Here is a 19,365-nt window from a genome sequence, read left to right as displayed (position 1 = left end):
CCACCGCGCCCGGCCATAACTCATTAATTCTTACAACAACCCTGTGAAATAGCAACTGTTTATTTCCATTTTACATATGAGGAAACTGAGGCACAGAGGTATCCGGTGTCTTCACTGGGTTCACGCCAGCTGAATGTGGGTAGTCAGACTCTGACCTGCTGCCCCGCACCACCCAAGCTAGTCACCGGGCAGCACTGATGTGGATCAGTTACCCAGAGCTCTTCAAATCCCCATTGCGGGCCCCAGTCTAGCAGTGCTGCTGCAGCAGGCCTGTGATGGAGCCCAGGAGCAGTGCTCGATGCTCCATGGGTGGCTGATACGCAGCCTCTGATAAAAGTGAAGGTTGGAACCAGAAGAACCTAGGAGATAACCTGCTGGGACTTGTGTCAGCTTTCAGACAGGCCGACTGAGCCTGGAGAGGCTGAGGTCCTGCCCAGGGTTTTACAAGTTGTCAGGAGTTGATGGCACCAAAACCCACCTTCCTGATCAGTGATTTTTGTTTTTTATTTTTTATTTTTTTTGAGACAGCATCTCGCTCTGTTGCCCAGGCTGGAGTGCAGTGGCAAGATCTCGGCTCACCGCAAGCTCTGCCTCCTGGGTTCATGCCGTTCTCCTGCCTCAACCTCCAGAGTAGCTGAGACTACAGGTGCCCACCACCATACCTGGCTGATTTTTTTTTTTTTTTTTTTGAGACGGAGTCTCACTCTGTCGCCCAGGCTGGAGTGCAGTGGCCGGATGTCAGCTCACTGCATGCTCCGCCTCCCGGGTTTACGCCATTCTCCTGCCTCAGCCTCCCGAGTAGCTGGGACTACAGGCTCCCGCCACCTCGCCCAGCTAGTTTTTTGTGTTTTTTTAGTAGAGACGGGGTTTCACCGTGTTAGCCAGGATGGTCTTGATCTCCTGACCTTGTGATCTGCCCGCCTCGGCCTCCCAAAGTGCTGGGATTACAGGCTTGAGCCACCGCGCCCGGCCACCTGGCTGATTTTTTGTATTTTTCGTAGAGAATGGGTTTCACCATGTTAGCCAGGATGGTCTTGATCTCCTGATCTTGTGATCCACCTGCCTCGGCCTCCCAAAGTGCTGGGATTATAGGCGTGAGCCACCACGCCTGGGCCCCTAATCAGTGATTTTTTTCCCTTTCCTGAGCCAAAAGATGGCTGAGTGTTTGTTGGGGGAAATGAAGCTACATTATTGAAATTGAGACCAGTTACACTCTTCAGGGGTTATTTTGTGGCCTCCTTGTGCTCCCAGTGGCCAAAAGAGTGAGACTGTCTTTTTACTTTTTGCTACCTTCCCTTTCCGTGCCCTCCTGTGCAGGTACCTTGAGGTTATGCGGAAACTCCAGAAAACATACAGGATGGAGCCAGCCGGCAGCCAGGGCGTGTGGGGTCTGGATGACTTCCAGTTTCTGCCCTTCATCTGGGGCAGTTCACAGCTGATAGGTACTGGAGCGGGAGGCCCCTATCCCTCCACCCCCAACCAAGGCTGCGTTCTGTGGCCCTCCCCTGCCCCTCCTGCGCTCCCTCCTTCCCTTCTTCCTGCCTAGGGCAGACAGTGACAGCTTGGAAAGCAGGGCATTAGACCAGCTATTGAGGGAGGCTGTTTGCTGTCGACCTTCTGCTGTGAAAGCCCGTGTGGTGGGCTGGGGAAGGCGGAGGCCAAGCGCCGCCAAGATAATGGGAAGTGACATGGGCTGGAGCAAGGGCGCATGCCTGGCACATAATGGACTGGTGTGAAATGCGCCTCAGCTCCTGGCAGCAGCTGTGGGGTTTTATGTTGAAAACGAGGGACCCTTTTGATTTGGTGACCAGCGTCATCCACTGTTATTATCAAGCTGTGTGCAAAGCGGCCTGTTAGGGAGCAGCCGCCAAGTGCTGGGCGGTGGGCCTGCTTCCTGTGGGGCTCAGAGAGGCCTGCTCTGGTGCCTCCCCCACTCTTGAAGCTGGTTTTCAGGATGGGGGTGGGTGATCATCTCTATTTTGATGAAGAGTGAACTGCCTACAGAATGATATTCATAAATGACCATTAGTTGTGGCCTTAGGTGCATTGCCTCCCTAAATCTTCTCAGTGAACCTGCGAATGGTCTGCCAGCATGAGGCCAACTCTGTTGACTGGCACCTGCTCCAGGCACCATACTGCGTGCTGTAGGCATGGTAATTACTGTCATGGAGGAGGAGGTGCTGTTCTTGTCCCCACTGTCCAGGTGAGGAAACTGAACCTTGGCAGGAGGAAGTCATGCGTCCAATGCCATGCAGCTAGAGCTTAGCACATTAGAATACACAAACCCAGAGCCATTTATTGCTCCTTCATGGTGAGGTGTTGAGGGCACCATGGGCAGGACTGAGGCCCTTGCGTGGGTGTGACTGCTGGGCTGGGTTGCCCAGGTAGTGGTGGGGCCTGGTTCTGAACCCTGGGGCCCATTCCTCTTCCCAGACCACCCATACCTGGAGCCCAGACACTTTGTGGATGAGAAGGCTGTGAATGAGAACCACAAGGACTACATGTTCCTGGAATGTATCCTGTTTATCACCGAGGTGAGGAGGAGGGGTGAGAGAGAAGCCCATGGCTGCCTCCAGGCTTAGATGAACCGAGAATGGTGGCTTTACGGTGGATCAGAAGAGCCAGAGCTGCTGCCCAAAATGGCAGGGCTGGCCGGAGTGGGTTATTGAAAAGGAAGCACCACTGGGCCTCTCCTGAGTCAGCCGCTGCTGACTGTCAGGGCCTCCGCCCAGTTCTCCTTCAGTTTCTCCTAAACACCACAGGAGTCTCGAGATGAGGGTCTAAGACTTGGTCACTAACTGGCCTTGGTGACTGCTGCAGCAGGTCTGAAAGGGTCAGGGTGGGGGAGATTTGTGGGGGAGGGTCAGCATCTTTCAGTGGAGCCCCACAAGGGTCTGTAGAACCATGTGCTTGTGGATGTGTAAAATGAAACCACCAGAGGAGATGGAGCGAACTTCTGGCACAGACAGCTTTTCTGTCGAAGGGACACGTCTCTGTCAGTGCCTGAGGACGTGGGCCCGAGCAAAGTGCCAGTGTGGGAGTATGCAGGCCTGGCCTGTTGTGGCAGTCACTGGACAGCCAGCCCCATGGCTGGGCTCTGGAACTGAAAGTTCTTGTCTCACCAAGGCAGGATTCCTTATAGTGGGCCCTGGACCACTGTGCAGGGTCTCCTAGGGTGTTTGTTAAAATGCACATTCCTGGGCACCCCATCATCAGAATCTTAGGGGACGAGAGCCAGGAACCCGCATCTAAACACACTTGCCAGGTGACTGCACAGGAAAGCTGGGGACCCTCTGCTCTCTGGACCTCTCTTCAGGGAGATATTAGGACTTTTCATCCTCCCTGCCATCCCCATGCCCCAATTTCCAAAGGGTGCCCTAGCTCTGCTATCTGGAGAGGGTTTGAGAGTTCTATCCCTCCTCAGTTCCTTTCCTTACACCAGCACGGATGTCTGCTGCCTCAGTGAGGTCCTTAGCAGGCCTGTGGACGCTGGCCATGGGGGCTGCTGTCCGTCCGGGCTGTGTATTCCGAGCCCCCGAAGAGGTGGAGAAAGCTGGGTTATAACCAGCAGCCTTGGCTCCGAGCTCTTCCTGGTCAACATTCGGCTCAGGCTTCTGCCAAACTCCAGGGGCCAGAGGGGAATGACACATTTTTTCCAAGTCAGCAAATGGAGCCGGGCCTGATGGCTGGGCGGCCACCGCTTCATTCCCGGAGATCTGCTGCCCTCAGCAGTGTGGCAGGCCCAAGGTCGGGAGGACTCGGGGGCAGCCTGGCTCACTGCCTTGAAAGCCAGTCACGCGCTGCTCTCTGTGGAGTGGAATGTGGGGGTCTGTGGAGCCCTGGGGGACCTCAGGATAAGATGGAGGAGCAGGGTGGGAAGAAGGGTGCAGATTCCACACTTGAGCTCTTGTGTGTGGCTGAAAGGCTGAGCCGTTTGGGCTCCCCCTGGCGGCTGGCCAGGCCTCTGGATCCCTGTCTATATTCTAACTAGGAGGCAGGCCAGGCCTGGCCTCCAGGATTTTGGGAATTGATTATATGGTAAAATTTTGTGTCTTTAGTTGGTTGGCTGATGATGTTGGTATAAAAACCCCAAAAGCTTTTCCAAAGTTTGGGACCCAGTTCCTCCACTAGAGGAAATCTCAAAGTAGCCACTAGGTGGCAGGAGAGGCACATTGAACTTGGAGAGGGTTTGGTTACATTTATTTGAGGCCTCAGAAGGAACAGGGAGGGGAGGGCGTGCCTAGAGTTTTTGGCTGTTCTGCACCTTCTCCACAGGGCCGGGTTTTCACTTTGGGTCTAGGCTCTTGGGCATGGTGTTCAACAGTGGGCGCTAGGAGGAGTGTGCCCAGGAGCTGAGGTGGCTGCAGCAAGGGCCCATCTTGCCATGTGGCCGCTGGTTGCAGCACACGTTGTGTTGGTTCTCCAGAGCGCCCACCCTCTTCCACCTCGGAGCAGTGAGCAGCATTTTGCAGCCCCTAGTTGGTGAGTGGCCTGGCCTAGCTCACTCGGGACCTGGAGGCTTGCACAGAGTTCTGTACACCTTGGTTGGGAAGGAGGCAGTGTTTCCTCTGGAGATCCTAGATTCACCATGGTGTTCTTTTAACTGGGAGATTAAATAAAACACCCAGAACTTGGGAATGGAATCGGGCAGCCCTTTCTGGGTCTCATGCCAAGACCGCACTGATACCCTTGGGCATCCAAGGTGAGGGACCCCACCTTGCAGGGCCTCTGCAGCCTCTAGATATGCAGCCCTGGCGCCTTTAAGAGCCCAGGGCAGGCAGGAAAAGAATTTCAGTTTCAATCTGGCTTCTAAATTTGGAGTTTTGGGAAGGGAGGGATCAGATTTCAGCTGGAAGGGAAGGAGCTGACAGGAAGGCGCTGTGCAGAGCCTCCCCACCCCCGCCCATCCCCCCAGTTACTGACAGAGGAGCCATTTACAAAAGGCCGATTCTCTGGGGAGTGGAGAGGCAGGAACGCAGCGTCTGTGAGTAATTTCCTGCTCAATATGGCTGCTCTGACTCACACGATTCCCCTGGGGTCACTGCGGGCTGCAGCTCGCTCGGTCGCTCCTTCGTTCTGGTTCTTTCTCTTCTCCCTTTGTGGCTAGAATGAGCTAATTTTTTTTTTTTTTGTCTTCTAGTCCCGATTCCTTTTTCCCCCCATGGTCTGTTTTTCTTTGCCAGAGTTACAGGGTCTCCTTCTGAAGAACTTAGGGAGACCCTGGGCACTGAAGGCCTGGGGGCAGCCTGCAGCCCCTCCAAATAAACTACCTCTCTGGCCTTTCTGTGGGTTTGGGGGCCCAGGGCCACCAGAGCTCCAGGACATGGGCCCAGCCCTGGCTCTGCCAGAGGCCTTTTGAGGATCTGTTCTTTGGCCCTGGTGGGCGACGCTGGCCAGGAGGCAGGGGCTCTGTCTTCCAGTGCCCATCTGCCTGCCTTTGCCTCGGAGCCCTTGCTGGGCAGGTCCCTGGCAGACAAAGCCGACAGGGTGCCTGCCCCCTGGTTGCTTGCTCAGAGGGCCCTGTCCAGAGAGTGAAACTGGTTACACAGCTCCATGCTCCCTCAGCTTTCCCGGGCCTGGAAGTATGCACGGGGCTGGAGCCTGTAGACTGGGGAAGGGGTGGGGTAGGGCGGGGAGGGGGAGGGGAGAGGCTAGGGGTGGAGTGTAGTTGAGCTGGGCAGTTGAAACAAAGCTCCCCGAGGTGAGGCCCCTGTAGGCTGGGGGTGCCTGGCTGCCCTCCTGGAGGAGAGAGCCTTGGATGATTCTGGGTGAAGCAGGTGGCCCAAGACAAGGCCCCCAGGGACCAGGGTGGGCTTTGTCTCTGTCGAGTGCCTCGGGCTCTTGCTTGGCTGTGGTGGAGCCTGGGAGAGGAGAGGAGGGGAGGGAGGAGCCTGTTGTCCTTGCTCCTGAACATGGGTGTTTGGATGGGCTTTTTGGGAACCTGGGCCAGGGGAGGGAGATGAGGGGGTAAAATGACAGTTTTTTTTGGCTTAAATCTTAAAAGTTTTGTCACAGTTGCCCTTACTAGAGAAGTAAGAGGCCTGCCAGGAGTGGGTCACCAGGTGGCAGCCCATGGCTCAAGAGTGGGGGCTCCTAAGGGCCCTCGTGGTGAACTGATGCCCCATTTTGGAGAGCGTTTCTGGCTTATTTTTTCTCCTTCAGATAACCCAGCCTCCCCTGACAGCTGCATGTTTCTGGAACCTTCCAAGTCTCTGTTTGTTTGCCAGACCCAGCCTCTTTGCAGAGTCTTCCTTCTGCAGCATGGGTCTGGGGTGCAGAGCCCTGTTCCCCTGTAAATGCTGCCTATGAGCTGGGAGGATATGTTGAGGGGAATTATGAACTGCTTGGTTAATAAATACAAATGTGCTGGACTCGTGGTGTCAGGGGGATATACTCAGGCACACAAGTGTCCCTCTGTGGTTTCTGACGTCATGGGAATTTCATGCTGGCTGCAGAATCTTTCTCTTCCTTCCTGGAGGGTCAGACTCTTTGGCAAGGGGGAGGACCAGGAATGGATCCGTCCTTGTGCCTGCCTCTTTCAGCTGTTGTGGCGGCCACCCCTTCCCCACCTCCTGGCCAGGCCAGGCTGACTGCTCCTTCAGGCACCCCTGCCTCCCATCCGCCCTCTCTTCCCTCACTCTGCCTGCCATGCAGAGGGCTGTCGGATACCTGGGTTTGGTCATACCCACCTTGGTCCTCTTGCAAATTGACCCTTTCCTCATCTCTTTTAGCTCTGCTGGTGGCAGGTGCAGACCACGTGTCCTGTGGGGGGGGCCTGGGGGAGAAGGGGTGGGCCTGGAGGGGTGGGGTCGAGCTGCTGCTGCTGTTTATCTGAGCCCCAGTGAACCCCTGTGCTGGAGAGGCGCTCTGAGGCTCCTGGGGAGTCGGTGGGAACGACACCAGAAGCTCAGGTGGAGATCTTATCTTCCTGAGGCTGCGGGATTTGGTGGGTGATAGGAATCAGGCCCCCTTTTTTTTGGCTGTGGGACAAAGAGGGGTGGCTGTGGGTGGGTGGGCATGGAATGTTTATATTTTCCTAGCAGGCCTTGAGGGCCAACGGGGAACCCTGTCTTTGGCACTTGCATGTGCCTGTTCGTATGTTTGCACCCCAGGCAGATGTTGTAGCTTAGTTCCCAAGTGTCTGCGTGTGTGTTGCGTGTGTTGCGTGTGTTGCGTGTGTGTGTGTGTGTGTGTGTGTGTGTGTGTGTGTATGCATGGGTGTGACTTTGCTGCAGGGGAGGAGGGATGAGCTCCCAGCCAGCCCCTGCCTCTTCATCTTGTGGCTTCTCTTTTTCAGATGAAGACTGGCCCATTTGCAGAGCACTCCAACCAGCTGTGGAACATCAGCGCTGTCCCTTCCTGGTCCAAAGTGAACCAGGGTCTCATCCGCATGTATAAGGCCGAGGTGAGTGGGGGCTGGCCAGTGTGCCCGTCCCTGCTGCCGCACTTAGTCCTGGGCTGGGGACAAAGCAAAAGATGTGGGGCCTGGGGCTCCTGCTTCCTCCTACCCCACTGTTTTGCTCTGAATCTTAGGCCAGCCCCTCTGACACTTGGGGCCTTGGAATCTCCCGTCTGGGGCATGGGCAGTCAGAGAAGCACCAGCCACCCCAGCCCTGAAAAGCTGCAGCCCAGCTCTGTCCTGATGAGCTTGGAGGCTGAGGCAAGGACCTGCTGTGTGGGGAGTTGGGTGGTGGCCGAAGGCTCCTCGAGGCTTGGGCAGCCTGAGTCTGGCTCTCCCATGGCATACCTGGGAAGGGTCTTACCCTTTGGAGGCATCTCTAAAGTGCTGCCTTCAAATGTTACTGTGTATGATCGCTGAGTGGTGGGAGGTCTGATGGTAGGCCAGGAATTGGCATTTTTATGGACCCCCTTCAGGGATTTTGATGCAAATGGTTTTCCCTGCTCTCAAATCAGATGTGGAGGAGAGGAGAGCCAAGGTTTCCTGGAGCTCCCCCTGCTGGCAGGCAGCCGAGGGTGTCTCCTGCCCTCTTGGCAGTGTTCTCCCAGCCAAGGAGGTGGCCTTTTCCCTCTTGCAAGTGGTGAGGAGACATTTTATTTCTACCCTGTTCCTTCTGCTAGCTCCTCCCACTTCCTGGGAGGACTAATTCTAGAACTGTTTGACCTTGGCCAGGGAAGGGCTGGATGTGAAGTTCCACACCTGGAGTGATGGGTCCCTAAAGTCCCTCCTTTCTGTCCTCAGGCTGGTCCTGGTGACTAGTTCATGGCCTCAGACAGTGTCCTGTGGGCACCATCTCTTGACTTCTGCCTGGCCTTCTCTTCTGGGAAGGGTTGCTCCAGGTCTTCATTGGACCCAGGGCTTCCTGGATCCCATCAGCAGAGGCGGGACAACGGGGAAGGGTGCCAGAGGCCAGTGGGGTGGGGGAGCACAGATACTTCCAGTTGGCTTGGCTCCCTACACTCAGTCCTGAAGGGGTTAACGAGGCTTGAACTGAGCAGGCCGGGCCCTCTCTCCCTTCCGCCCCCTCCCCCTTTGGTCCCCTTCCTCTGGACCTCACATCCTGTGTTTAGGTTCCAACCCACATACCTCTCTAATCTGAGAGGCCTGAGAGCCTGTTGGCTGGAGCTGCCTAGGCTCCTTCCGGCCGCAGCTGGCCACCCCCGGCTCTCCACTCCTCTGCCGTGGGTCACTGCCTTCTGGTGTCCTGGTGTTCCTGACAGCCCCACCCCCGCCAGTCCCACAGTGGGGACTGCTGGGGAAGTCTCACTCTACTGTGCTCCCCGCTCCACCGCTCAGGGTGTCTGAGCATGTGAGAGGTGCACAGCGCCCTCCAGCCTCCTCTCAACCCCAACCCTTGTGTGCCAAAGAGAGGACTCTGGCTGCCTTCCCTGCTTGGTACCTGAAGTACTCTACAAGCCTCTTAATTCAAGTGACTCTAAACTTCTCTTTACTCAGGCTCTAAGGCCCAAAGGATAGGGTTAGAGACCCTGTCCCCTTCTCTTACCTGCCCTTCCAGAGACAAAAGAACTCCGGGCTGACAGAGGATGAGAGAGGAGCATATTTGGTTTGAAAATGGTGTGGCAAGAACACAGGGATGGTCCGCTCTGCACAGGCTGTCGGGGTTTCCGTGGGGGCTGAGCACAGGGTGGCGAACACAAGGAGGTCAATGAAAATGACCATCTCAGGACGAGGGGCTCTCTAGTAATCACAAAGTGGCCTTCCTGTGGCAGGCGGTGTGTGGGGAAGGGGACAGGCTCCTGTGTAGGGTGACACTGGAACTCACTGACTTTAAGATCACCAAGTCAGGCCGGGCGCGGTGGCTCACGCCTGTAATCCCAGCACTTTGGGAGGCCGAGGCGGGCAGATCACGAGGTCAGGAGATCAAGACCATCCTGGCTAACACAGTGAAACCCCATCTCTACTAAAAATATGAAAAATTAGCCCGGCGTGGTGGCAGGTGCCTGTAGTTCAGCTACTCGGGAGGCTGAGGCAGGAGAATGGTGTGAACCTGGGAGGTGGAGCTTGCAGTGAGCTGAGATGGTGCCACTGCACTCCAGCCTGGGTGACAGAGCGAGACTGTCTCAAAAAAAAAAAAAAAAAGATCAAGTCTTTGTCTGTAATCCCAGCACTTTGGGAGGCTGAGGCGGGTGAATCACTTGAGGCCAGGAGTTCGAGACCAACCTGGGCAACATGGTGAAACGCCATCTCTACTAAAAATAAGAAAATTAGCTGGGTGTGGTGGCTCATACCTGTCTGTGGTCCCAGCTACTTGAGAGGCTGAGACGGGAGAATCGCTTGAACCTGGGAGGCACAGGTTGCAGTGAGTCGAGATCATACCACTGCACTCCAGCCTGGGCAACAGAGTGAGACTCCGTCTCAAAGGAAAAAAAAAGATCACTGGCTGGGTGTGGTGGCTCACGCCTATAATCCCAGCAGGTCAGGAGTTCGTGACCAGCCTGGCCAACATTGTGAAACACTGTCTCTACTAAAAATACAAAAGTTAGCCTGGCATCATGATGCGCACCTGTAATTCCAGCTACTCAGGAGGCTGAGGCAGGAGAATCACTTGAATTTGGGAGATGGAGGTTGCAGAGAGCTGAGATCGTGCCACTGCACTCCAGCCTGGGCAACAGAGCGAGACTCCATCTTTGAGAAAAAAAAAAGAAAAGATCACCAAGTCTTTGCAGTGTTCAGGACTCGTTGGCAACTTACTAGCAAGTAGCCCTTAGTCCTTAGTCCCGAAGGGCCCATGGGCTGGCATTTTGCCTACACAGAGGTCCAAGGAGAGGGCTTGCTTTCTCTGGCTAATTCTTAGACCCTAGGGAGGCCCTCCAAGGCCTGCCAGTCTTGCAGTCCAGGGGTAGGTAGGAAGGCTGGGTCTTCAGTTAGAACTGGTTGATTGAGGGAAGTCAGCCTCCTGGGCTGCCACAGAAGTCTGACCACCCTGGCAGTGGGTGGCCTCAGGATTTGGGTCTAACTGTCCCAGCTTTTCTGACCGAAGAACCAAGTGCTCTCAGGGGCCTTGTGTGGTTGTAGGGGCCTGTCTTTCCTGTGGGCCACGGCTGTGCAGTTGCTGCCTTCAGAAGGACCTTGTCAGGACCCAGGGAGTCCCTTCCCCAGCTTGAATCACCTCTGGCTGGAAGGTCAGAGGGGACAGGCTGAAGCTGGTGCTCCACCCAGGTACATGGGAGGGCCTTGCTGGGAGAAAGGCGGGGCTGGAGGCTCCTCCTGCCCTGGAGCCTTAGGCTTCCTTAGCCCAGCTCCTGGCCTCTCCTGTGGCTCTGAGGGGGCTGACTCGGGGGTCCTGTGGGCAGAATGGAAAGAACCCCTGCCTCCACCCCTTCTTGCCTTGCAGCTTCTCCTGTGGGAGCTAGAGGGAGATTGACCTTTGACCCCTTCAGGAATTCCAGGGCCCTGGGGGGTGGGAGAGCTCTTATGACCACTTCCCGGATGACATAAGCACCATGGCAGCTGCCTTGGCCTCTGGCCTGGATCTGCGGCTGCTCCCCATCCCGCCCAGGGACCACCTCCCGCTCCCTGCTCCCCACATTCTGTGCCTCAGACCCAGGATCCTCGCTGTGGCCAGGGCTCTGCTCCCCACTCCACCATGAACTTGGTTTCCATCCTTCTTCCCCTCCCCTCTTGGCGCCTCTTTGACCCACTCGTCACCCCCGTGCCTCTTCCTCCTATGTTCTACAGCTGCTTTTTGAGGAGAGGGAACCTGGGCCAGTCATAGCACCCCTTTTGTCTCTCTAAGTTAGTTGGAGGTTGAGACCACAGCCACAGAGTGAGACTCTTACTCTCTCTGAGGCCGAAAGTCTTGTTCCACCCCAGCCAGGAGGTGCTTAACATACTCTGATTGTTTCTGTGGCCAAAGGTGTGGGAGGAGGCCCTGGTCAGTCTTGGCAGATCCAACCCTCACATGCCCACAGCGGCTCCTGTGAGAGCTAGTGTCCAGGTGTGGCGGGCATGGGGGTGCTGTTGTGGGAGCTGCGGCTGGAAGCTGGGGTCGGCTGCCTGTGGACCAGCCTAGCTTCTGTGATAGGCTCTGTCGCTTACTCTCCAGCTCTGCTTCTCTGCTAGGAGCCTGGCTGGGCTGGGCTTGGCTTAGGGAGTTGGGCCTCCCCCCTGCTCAGCCATTCCCCTGTTCAGCACTCTTTTTCCCCCTGCCCCCCACACAGGCTGCTGGGAATTGCCCAGGAGTGGGGGGAACTCAATGTCAGCTGCTTCTTATTGTCTCACTCTGAAGTGCCAAGATGCCTTTTTCAGTCCAGAGAACTGAAAACTGGAGAAAACAGGCTCTGGGGCCCGGCCTCAGCCTCTTAGGCTTATGTTCAGATGTCCCCATGTCTCTTCTCTAGAACCGGGACCTGGGCTGGGGGCGTCCCCAGTGATCAGGAGGGTTCTTTTCACCTCAGGTTCCCAACTTCCCTCTCTCGGCCAAGTGATGTCACTTGGCTGTCTCTTCTCGGTTTCTACCTTGTAGGTTTGGGCTGCCTTTTCTCTCTCTCTTTTGGGTCTCATTGTTGTGGAGTGGGTATTTTGGGATAGAAGGAGTGAGGAACTGGGGAGGAAGGCCTGGGGGCTCCCCTGGCAGGGCCACTTCCTGGGCCTGGGATGGACACCTGGGAGCTGCTGTGGTTGTTGGGGTCCTGGCAGGGGTGTGGTGTGGCCCTCACCACTCTGCTCACCTGCTCCTTCCTCACAGTGCCTGGAGAAGTTCCCTGTGATCCAGCACTTCAAGTTCGGGAGCCTGCTGCCCATCCATCCTGTCACGTCGGGCTAGGAGGGGCTGAGCCGAAGAGCCACCCAGGCCACAGTTCCTGTGCCTGCCTTCCCCACCCCAGCAGTGGCCCCTCCCCATCCCCTCCCTCTGTTCATCCCGTTTGATGAGAAGCTGTTTACTGGGGTGGGGTGGTGAGACAGGCTTGAGGGGGCTCGGAGCATAAGGCTTCAGGGCCCAAGTTGGGAGAAGTGACCAAAGTGTAGCCGGTCTCCTGAGCTCCCCTGTGCTGGACTGGCCAGAAGAGAGGGTTTGGGGCCCGGTCACTCCGCCACCCTCTCCTGTTCCTGGCCTCTTCTCCCTTCGCTCCTGTCCAGTCTGGTTTTGAGAGCAGGGGCTGTTCTGCAGCACTGCAGGGAGGGGAGGGGAGATACCCTGCTGCTTCCATTGCTTTTCCTTTCCCGGAGTCAATGCCTTTCTAAGGGTTGGAGCTGCTCCTTGCAGGGGCAGGTCAGTTTCCCAGGCCATGCTGGGGTGGCCATCTATGCTAGGGCTGGAAGCTGAGGCTGGCTGCCAGCCATGGGCTGGGGTGGGGTGGGGTGGTGGAGAGGCCTTAGCTGTCCTGGCTGGTGCCCCTCCCAGGCTCCTTTTCACCCTGCCCCCTGGGCCTGAGGCCCCCTGTGTCCAAGCCTCCTCCTGGCTCTTCTGTTCTCTAGCCCTTGACTTTGCTGGGTTTCCTGGCTATAGCCACATCTCTCCCTCTCCCCAAGGGTAGCATAGCCAATGGAAGCTGCTCTTTGGGTAGGTGCTGGGCTCCTGGGAGGGCCCAGCTGATAGGGTGAGGCACATCTTTCCAGAACCTTCCCTGGCAGGGAGGAGGGTGGCAGAAACTCAGGAAGAGGCTTGGAGCCCATTGTATCTGGAGAGCCTGGATTCCTTTTGGCAGTCTTAGGCCCGGCAGCTTCTGCTACCTTTGTGCTGCTGCGAGTTTCACCCTGGGACCGTGGGCCCTGCTTCTCTGTTCCCCTGGGTGGTGGGTGGGCCCAGAAGGTGGCGGTCCCATGCCTTGTCCTCCCACCTCCCTGAACTGTCCATTGCCTTTATAGGGTGAGGTAAGTGACTGCCTCCCAAGCCCCGGCTTTGGCTCTGAGGTTGGGCCCAGAGGGGGCTGGGCAGGCCCATTGAGGGCCACCAATTGAGGTTTCTCCTAGGGCTGTTTCTGGGCCTGCCTCTTACAGGCTCGTCCCCCAGGCCTGCCCTTCTCCACTGCCCCCTCCTGTGTCTGGGTCCACACACCCTTCGGGAAGGGGGAGCACTGAGAAGCACAACACAGGGGCTCGGCCTGGAATCCGGTGATGGTCTGGGCAGAGGCTGGGTCAGGAGTCCCAAAGGTCAGTGACAGTTTCTCAGAAGAGGCCCAGTGTCCACCTCTCTCCCAGGGCCAGACACCCCTTCCTGGCTCCCCCATCCCCCTTTGGGCTCCCAACCCCTTGCACCCTCATTGCTGTTCGGATTAAAGCCTCTGTTTTGCACCTGTCACCTGTGTGAGGTATGTCTTTTCATGTCACATGTTTAGCCCATGTCTGCATGACTGACCTCCATCAGGTCCCCTTCCCTCAGGCCACAGTGTCTGAGACTTGAGCTGTTTCAGTTTGGGTTGAACCTTTCCTGAGTTTAAATCCCAGCTGTCTGCAGCCCCAGCTGCAAGGTTGTAAGTTACTGAAGCCTCTGAGCCCCAGCTTCCTCATTCACAAAATGAGGACAGTCACAGGGTGACTGCCAGGAGTGGACAGCAGATGTGAAGTCCTCAGGTTAGGGCCTGGCACATAGCATATCCTGGGTGTTTGCTGCAGCTGTGCTTGGTGAAGGGGCTGTCTGGACTCCTGGCTTAGCCCCAAGCTGGCCAGGGAGCCTTTGGATGGGCTTTGACAGTAGAACATGCACCTGTGGTTTATGAGGGGGTAGCCCTCTATTCTCCCTTCTCTGCCCCTTCTGTCCCTGCTGGGCTGGAGTTGGGGGTCTTAGGCTGCTGTGCCCCAGACTTCCTTAAGACACTCTTGCTCAGAGAACAAGGGTCCTTTACCTTTCTCTTGCCCATAGAGGCCTTGCACGGACTGGAAAGCTTCAGCCCCTCAACACCTTGGACCGCCTTGGTGACCAGCAGCCCTGGCTGGAGTCAGGCACACCTGAGTTCAAACCGAGCCGCTGCTCCTTACTCACCAGGAGTAGGAGGGCCCTGATGGTTGACTTCATCTCTCTGAGCCTTGGCTTCCTGATCTGAAAAACGGGCTTAATGATGTTCCTACCGTTGGTCTTGAGGATTTCTTCATTTCACAAATAGTGGCTTCATGTTCCTCAAGACTGCAGTGCATCCAAATATGACAGTGTTAGGTAGCGGGTGGATTATGGAGAAAATAACCTTAGAAAACTAGAGAAGGCATTGATGGGGGCGGGGCAGGGGGTTACCTACCTAGAAGGTCCTGTGAGCTGATACCCCGAGGACAAGAAAGAGCTGCTGCAGAGAGCTCAGGCCCGGGCCCAGAGGGCTAGAGTTGGGGGGAGGGGCCAGACTTGTAGGCCGGGGCCTTGTGGGCTCTGCTGAGTTTGGACAGTGTTCTATGGGAAGGTGCTGGAGGGTTTTGTTGGGGAGAAGGGGAGACAGGACCATTTGGGAGGCTGTAGCTGTGATTGGGCACAGGGATGGTGGTGGCCTGGGTGAGGGTTCAGAGTGGGGTGGTGGGAAGTGGTCCAATTTAGGCTGCATTTGGTGTCGCTAACAGGAAGGGAGTTATGACAGGGAGCCGAACAGCCAAGAACCCCAATTATTGACTTATGTGGCTGGGTGCCATTTCCTGGGGTGGGGGGCCCTGAGGGATAGGAATTGCCGTGGGGGCACGGAACTGCCTGTTAACTTCTAAGAGGAGGTGCTGAGGAGGAGGGCGCTGGGGTGGGCTTCTAAAGGGGATGGAGGTGGCGGGCATGGTGACGAGGCATAGTGCCAAATGGGTGGAACATGCAGATAAGAGAGGAGAGGGCCGGCTTCTGCACAGAGGAGGGTGGGGTGTGGGCAGGGGACCCTAAACTTCAAATACAAGGAACATTGGCCCTGGGTGGGCTTCCGTGGGGTAGTGGAGGGGTGAGTAGGGATGAGAACATGGGCGGCACCCTGTGAGGTCTGCTTGACGTGGCACAGGCCCCCAGCATAGGAGGAAGATGTGGAGGAATGGTCGGATGGTCTGCTGCCTGAGGTGGACACTGGCGAGACATCACTTGCTTCTCTTCTGAGTTTCACTGTGGTGGAAGCAGGGACGGAGAGTGGGCAGGGTGGTGGCCAAGGGACTGCCTTGAAGGTGGGCTCTGGTCAGGCCAGCAAGGGGCTGCCTCCTGCTGTGTGCTGGGAAGGTCCAGGAGAGCGGGAGGCTGAAGGAAGCGAGGTTCTGAGAAGGTATACTGGGGGCCTTCATGGGACAGGTGGCTGCAGCGGGATGCTCGTTTCTCCCTGTGGGAGGAAGGCAGACCCTGCACCGATTTGGTGGTGGGTTGGGCTGGGTTTATTTTTACAGGGAAATGTAAGGCATAAGGGGCAGTGAGAGCACTCCGAGGATGTGGGTGTGGGCTTCTGGGCAGGGTGGGAGCGCACTCAGGCCCTGGGAGATGGGCCGTGGGGGCACACGCACCTGCAGCCCATGCTGTGCTCGGTGAAGGGTGGCCTGCTGCTGGCACTCCAGCAGCTCAGCGTGTCCGAAGGAAGCCCTCAGTGTGGGGGTGGCCCCAGAGCTGGAGGGCGGGTTTCCCAGCATCCTGGGCCACAGGAGCTCCAGAGGACAAGCTGAACTCAGCCGCCTGTGCTCCTTTTTGATTCACCAGGGCAGAGGCCGCTTCGTTGCTCATGGGAGGTGAGAGGAAGAAGCCTTCCTGGGAGAAAAGTCCCGGGCAGAGGTTGGGGTTGGAAGGAAAACAAAGCTCAGGGTTTGGTGTGCCCAAGATTTGGGCCTAAGTCAGGTGATATGTTTTTCTTGAATCCCACAAGCATTAAGCTAGTTGCAAAGGAGGATGGAAGGTGATGCGGCTGGGTGGACTTCAGGTAAGCTCTGGAATACTCTGTGGAGGAGGTGGCGTGTGGGCATCCTCTCACCTGGGTGATGCAGACCAAGGACGTGCTAGCAGGGCCATTGTGCACAGAGATGTGAAGAGGTGGCTGGCAGGGGACACAGCTGCAACAGCAGGTGGGGGCTGACCTGCAGAGGGCTTTAGCGCCAGCTCGGGGTCCAAGACCCCTGCCATGGATGCCCGTACCACTCCACACATGGCCTTGACACTTGCCTAGCTGCATTTAATTCTCTACAAAATGCATTGCTTAATGTTCGTCTTCCCTGCTAGAAGGTGAGCTGCAGGAGGGCAGGGACTGTCTGTCCTGCCCACTGCTGTATTCCAGTGCCCAGCAGAGACTGGCACACAGCAGGCACCTGGAAGCAGGAATCAGTGGTTCGGTGGGGAGTTGGTGGGGAGCTGGGGAAGTATTTAACTGGCGCCTCTGTGGTGTGTGTGAGAGGATTGGGATTTAGGAAACTCGTGGGCAGCTGGCTGGATGCTGGTGATGGGACTGGAGCCTTGGCACAGATAAGAGATGTTGAAGGCTCCGAGCAGCACAGAGAGAGGCCCTGGGCTGGGAAGCAGAGGGTGGAGGTAGGAGCTGGTGCTGAGGAAGAGTGAGGAGTTCTCAGTGACCCTAGGCACGTGCCTGAGAGGAGGACTCCGGGGAAGGTAGCTCAGCCAAGGGTGCAGAGTTTGAGCAGCTCTGGTAGACATGTTGCATGGGCTGACTGGGAGGCTGGCAGGGCTGTCAGGACCTAGGTGGAGTGGGGAATCTGGGGCCAAAGGGATTCCCAGAATCCTCTGCTGCGCCCTGCTTGTTCTCCAGCCTCAGGCCCTTACCCACACCCTTGCTGTCAAGGTCCAGCCACCCTGGCTGCGTCTCTTCCTCACACTCCTGGAGCCACTGATCAGTTTGGCCATGTTCGAAGAACCTTTTACCCCACTGGGGAGACCCTGGTCTGTCTTTGGGGCTCAGCTGAGGCTTTGCTCCTTCTGAGAGGCCTCCCCTGGCCCCCTAGACCGGGGCTGGTGTCCTGGGCCTGCTTGCCTGGGTGTCCCCACCCCACCCAGCACTCAGCCATACCCCTGCTGTAGGGACACCAGGGTCTTTGTTGGGGAGAGGCAGCCACCTGGTTGGAATTGGGGGTGGTAGGGGGCTGTCTGCTCTGCAGACATAGCTTCTCTTTCCTTGGGGTTCCTTGGTGGGGGCTGATGGAGAATCATGGGAGGCAGGCTAAAGCCCACCACCTTGCACTCAGCACCTAGCTTTGCTGCTCCTGTGAGGCCAGAGACCTCATCTGTCCTATTTCCTGCTAGCCCTAGGAGGTCCTACAGGCACTCGGTACATGTCTGTGAAATGGCTGTGATAGTGGTGGGGGGTCCTCGTGCAGAGCATGATAGAGACAGGAGGGGCAGGTCGGCCCTGGAGAATCCGTGGCGAGAGGAGGCTGGGGCACGTGAGCAGAGCGGGCAGGGAGACTGGCCACTGTTGCCCTGGTGCCAGGCAGCCAGCACTGGAGGTGGGTATGGGGCCTGTAAGAGGGCAGTTCTGAGTGCTGTGGAGCCAAGCGGAGGAGCAGTGGGCTGAAGAGAAAGGAGGGTGAGGTTGGCACAGTGGGAAGGAAGAAGGAGGCAGGTGGGCATGGGGGGGCCTGGGGTACCTGAGTGCCACTGCAGGCCGAGGGCAGAGGAAGGGAGCTGGGGAGAGGACCAGAGAGGCCCAGGTCAGGGTTGAACCCAGAGGCTGGCTTGCTTTCATTCACTCAGCAAACACTGCTGGAGCCCTCTCTGCTCTAGTCTGGGGACAAGTGTTGGGACGGTGCGGTGAACAAGACAGGCAGCACCGTCCCTCCTGGAGCATTTTCCCTCCTAGACTTAGTCTAGCAGAACCTGCGAAGCACCCTATGTGTTCAGCAGTTGGGGATTGTTAGGGGGCTGGAGGGAGCAGTCATACTATGGGCTGTCAGATGATGCGATTATCCATGTATTCATGCGGATAATCTGTTATTAGTGGGGAAGGCAGCTGCAAAGACTGTAGGTGAAGGACAATGCTTTTTTGTAAAAAAGCAGAAATCTGCATTCTTGATCTGGCTGTCTGTCTGTCTGTCCATCTACATGAACACAGGCCCAGGTAGTCATGGGCTTATCTCTGGGTGGTGGGGATATGAGGGTTTTTGGAAAATTCTTAATGCTTTTCCTGCTTCCAAGATAGTTATGAAAATGCCAACATGGTTGGATGTGGTAGCTCACGCCTGTGATCCCAGCCCTTTGGGAGGCCGAGGCGGGCGGATCACAAGGTCAGGAGATTGAGACCATCCTGGCCAACATGGTGAAACCCTGTCTCTACTAAAATACAAAAAATTAGGCGGGTATGGTGGTGCATGCCTATAATCCCAGCTACTTGGAAGGCTGAGGCAGGAGAATCAGTTGAATCCGGGAGGCGGAGGTTGCAGTGTGCTGAGATTACACTACGTACTCCAGCCTGGGCGACAAAGCAAGACTCTGTCTCCAAAAAAGAAAATGCCCAACATTACTGAACCACAAAAGAAAAAGTAGTGGTGGGTCAGTTTTAACCTTGCTTTATGTTTTTCATATTTGGTTTTTAAATCTTTCTACCATATCCACATACTACTTTTGTAATAAGAAAAAAAAAGGAAACTGAATAAAAAGATTTCCCCCCTAACAAGCACTGGAGGATGGTGCGTCTTCAGCAGAGAGGAGGGGGGTCGTCCTTCAGTCAGGAGGGAGAGGAAGGAGAGGGGTCTTGCTCAGATCTGTTGGAATAAAGAAGGGGAGGTGAGTTCTTGGTAGGTGCTTTGGCCCAGTGACCCCCTGAGAGGGAGTGAGCAGTTACGGCTCAGGGATTCAGGGAGTGAGAGCTGTTGGGGAAATAGTGTTTGAGAGTTCATGTGAGCTGGACCCAGGGAGAGGAGGCAGCTTGGATCCCGATTCCTCAGGGGGCCTTTGGACTGGGGAGAGTTGAGGTGGCCAGCAGTTCCCTGGCGGGCATCTGCAGCCTCCCTGGTGACCTCTGGGACCCAGCCTCTGTTCTCAGGACCCCAGCACACGTGGGTTGGATCCAGAATTC

General features: G+C 56.6%; 1 protein-coding gene across 5 annotated transcripts in view; it reads left to right on the top strand.

The window, feature by feature from the left end:
- Positions 1 to 13,721, top strand: part of PPP2R4 (protein phosphatase 2A activator, regulatory subunit 4) — a 50,553-nt gene extending 36,832 nt beyond the window's left edge. For all 5 annotated transcript variants that reach the window (XM_011931238.1, XM_011931239.1, XM_011931241.1 and 2 more), the window contains 4 exons: positions 1,318 to 1,442; positions 2,434 to 2,534; positions 7,298 to 7,405; positions 12,168 to 13,721. In XM_011931238.1, coding sequence (XP_011786628.1) covers positions 1,318 to 1,442; positions 2,434 to 2,534; positions 7,298 to 7,405; positions 12,168 to 12,245 — 412 coding nt within the window. In that variant the 3' untranslated portion in view covers positions 12,246 to 13,721. The remainder of the gene's footprint in view (positions 1 to 1,317; positions 1,443 to 2,433; positions 2,535 to 7,297; positions 7,406 to 12,167) is intronic.
- Positions 13,722 to 19,365: the final 5,644 nt, after the last annotated feature.

This window comes from Colobus angolensis, unplaced genomic scaffold, assembly GCF_000951035.1.
Source record: "Colobus angolensis palliatus isolate OR3802 unplaced genomic scaffold, Cang.pa_1.0 Scaffold9, whole genome shotgun sequence".
NCBI classification, from domain to species: domain Eukaryota; kingdom Metazoa; phylum Chordata; class Mammalia; order Primates; family Cercopithecidae; genus Colobus; species Colobus angolensis.
This window is presented reverse-complemented; position numbering and strand designations above follow the sequence as displayed.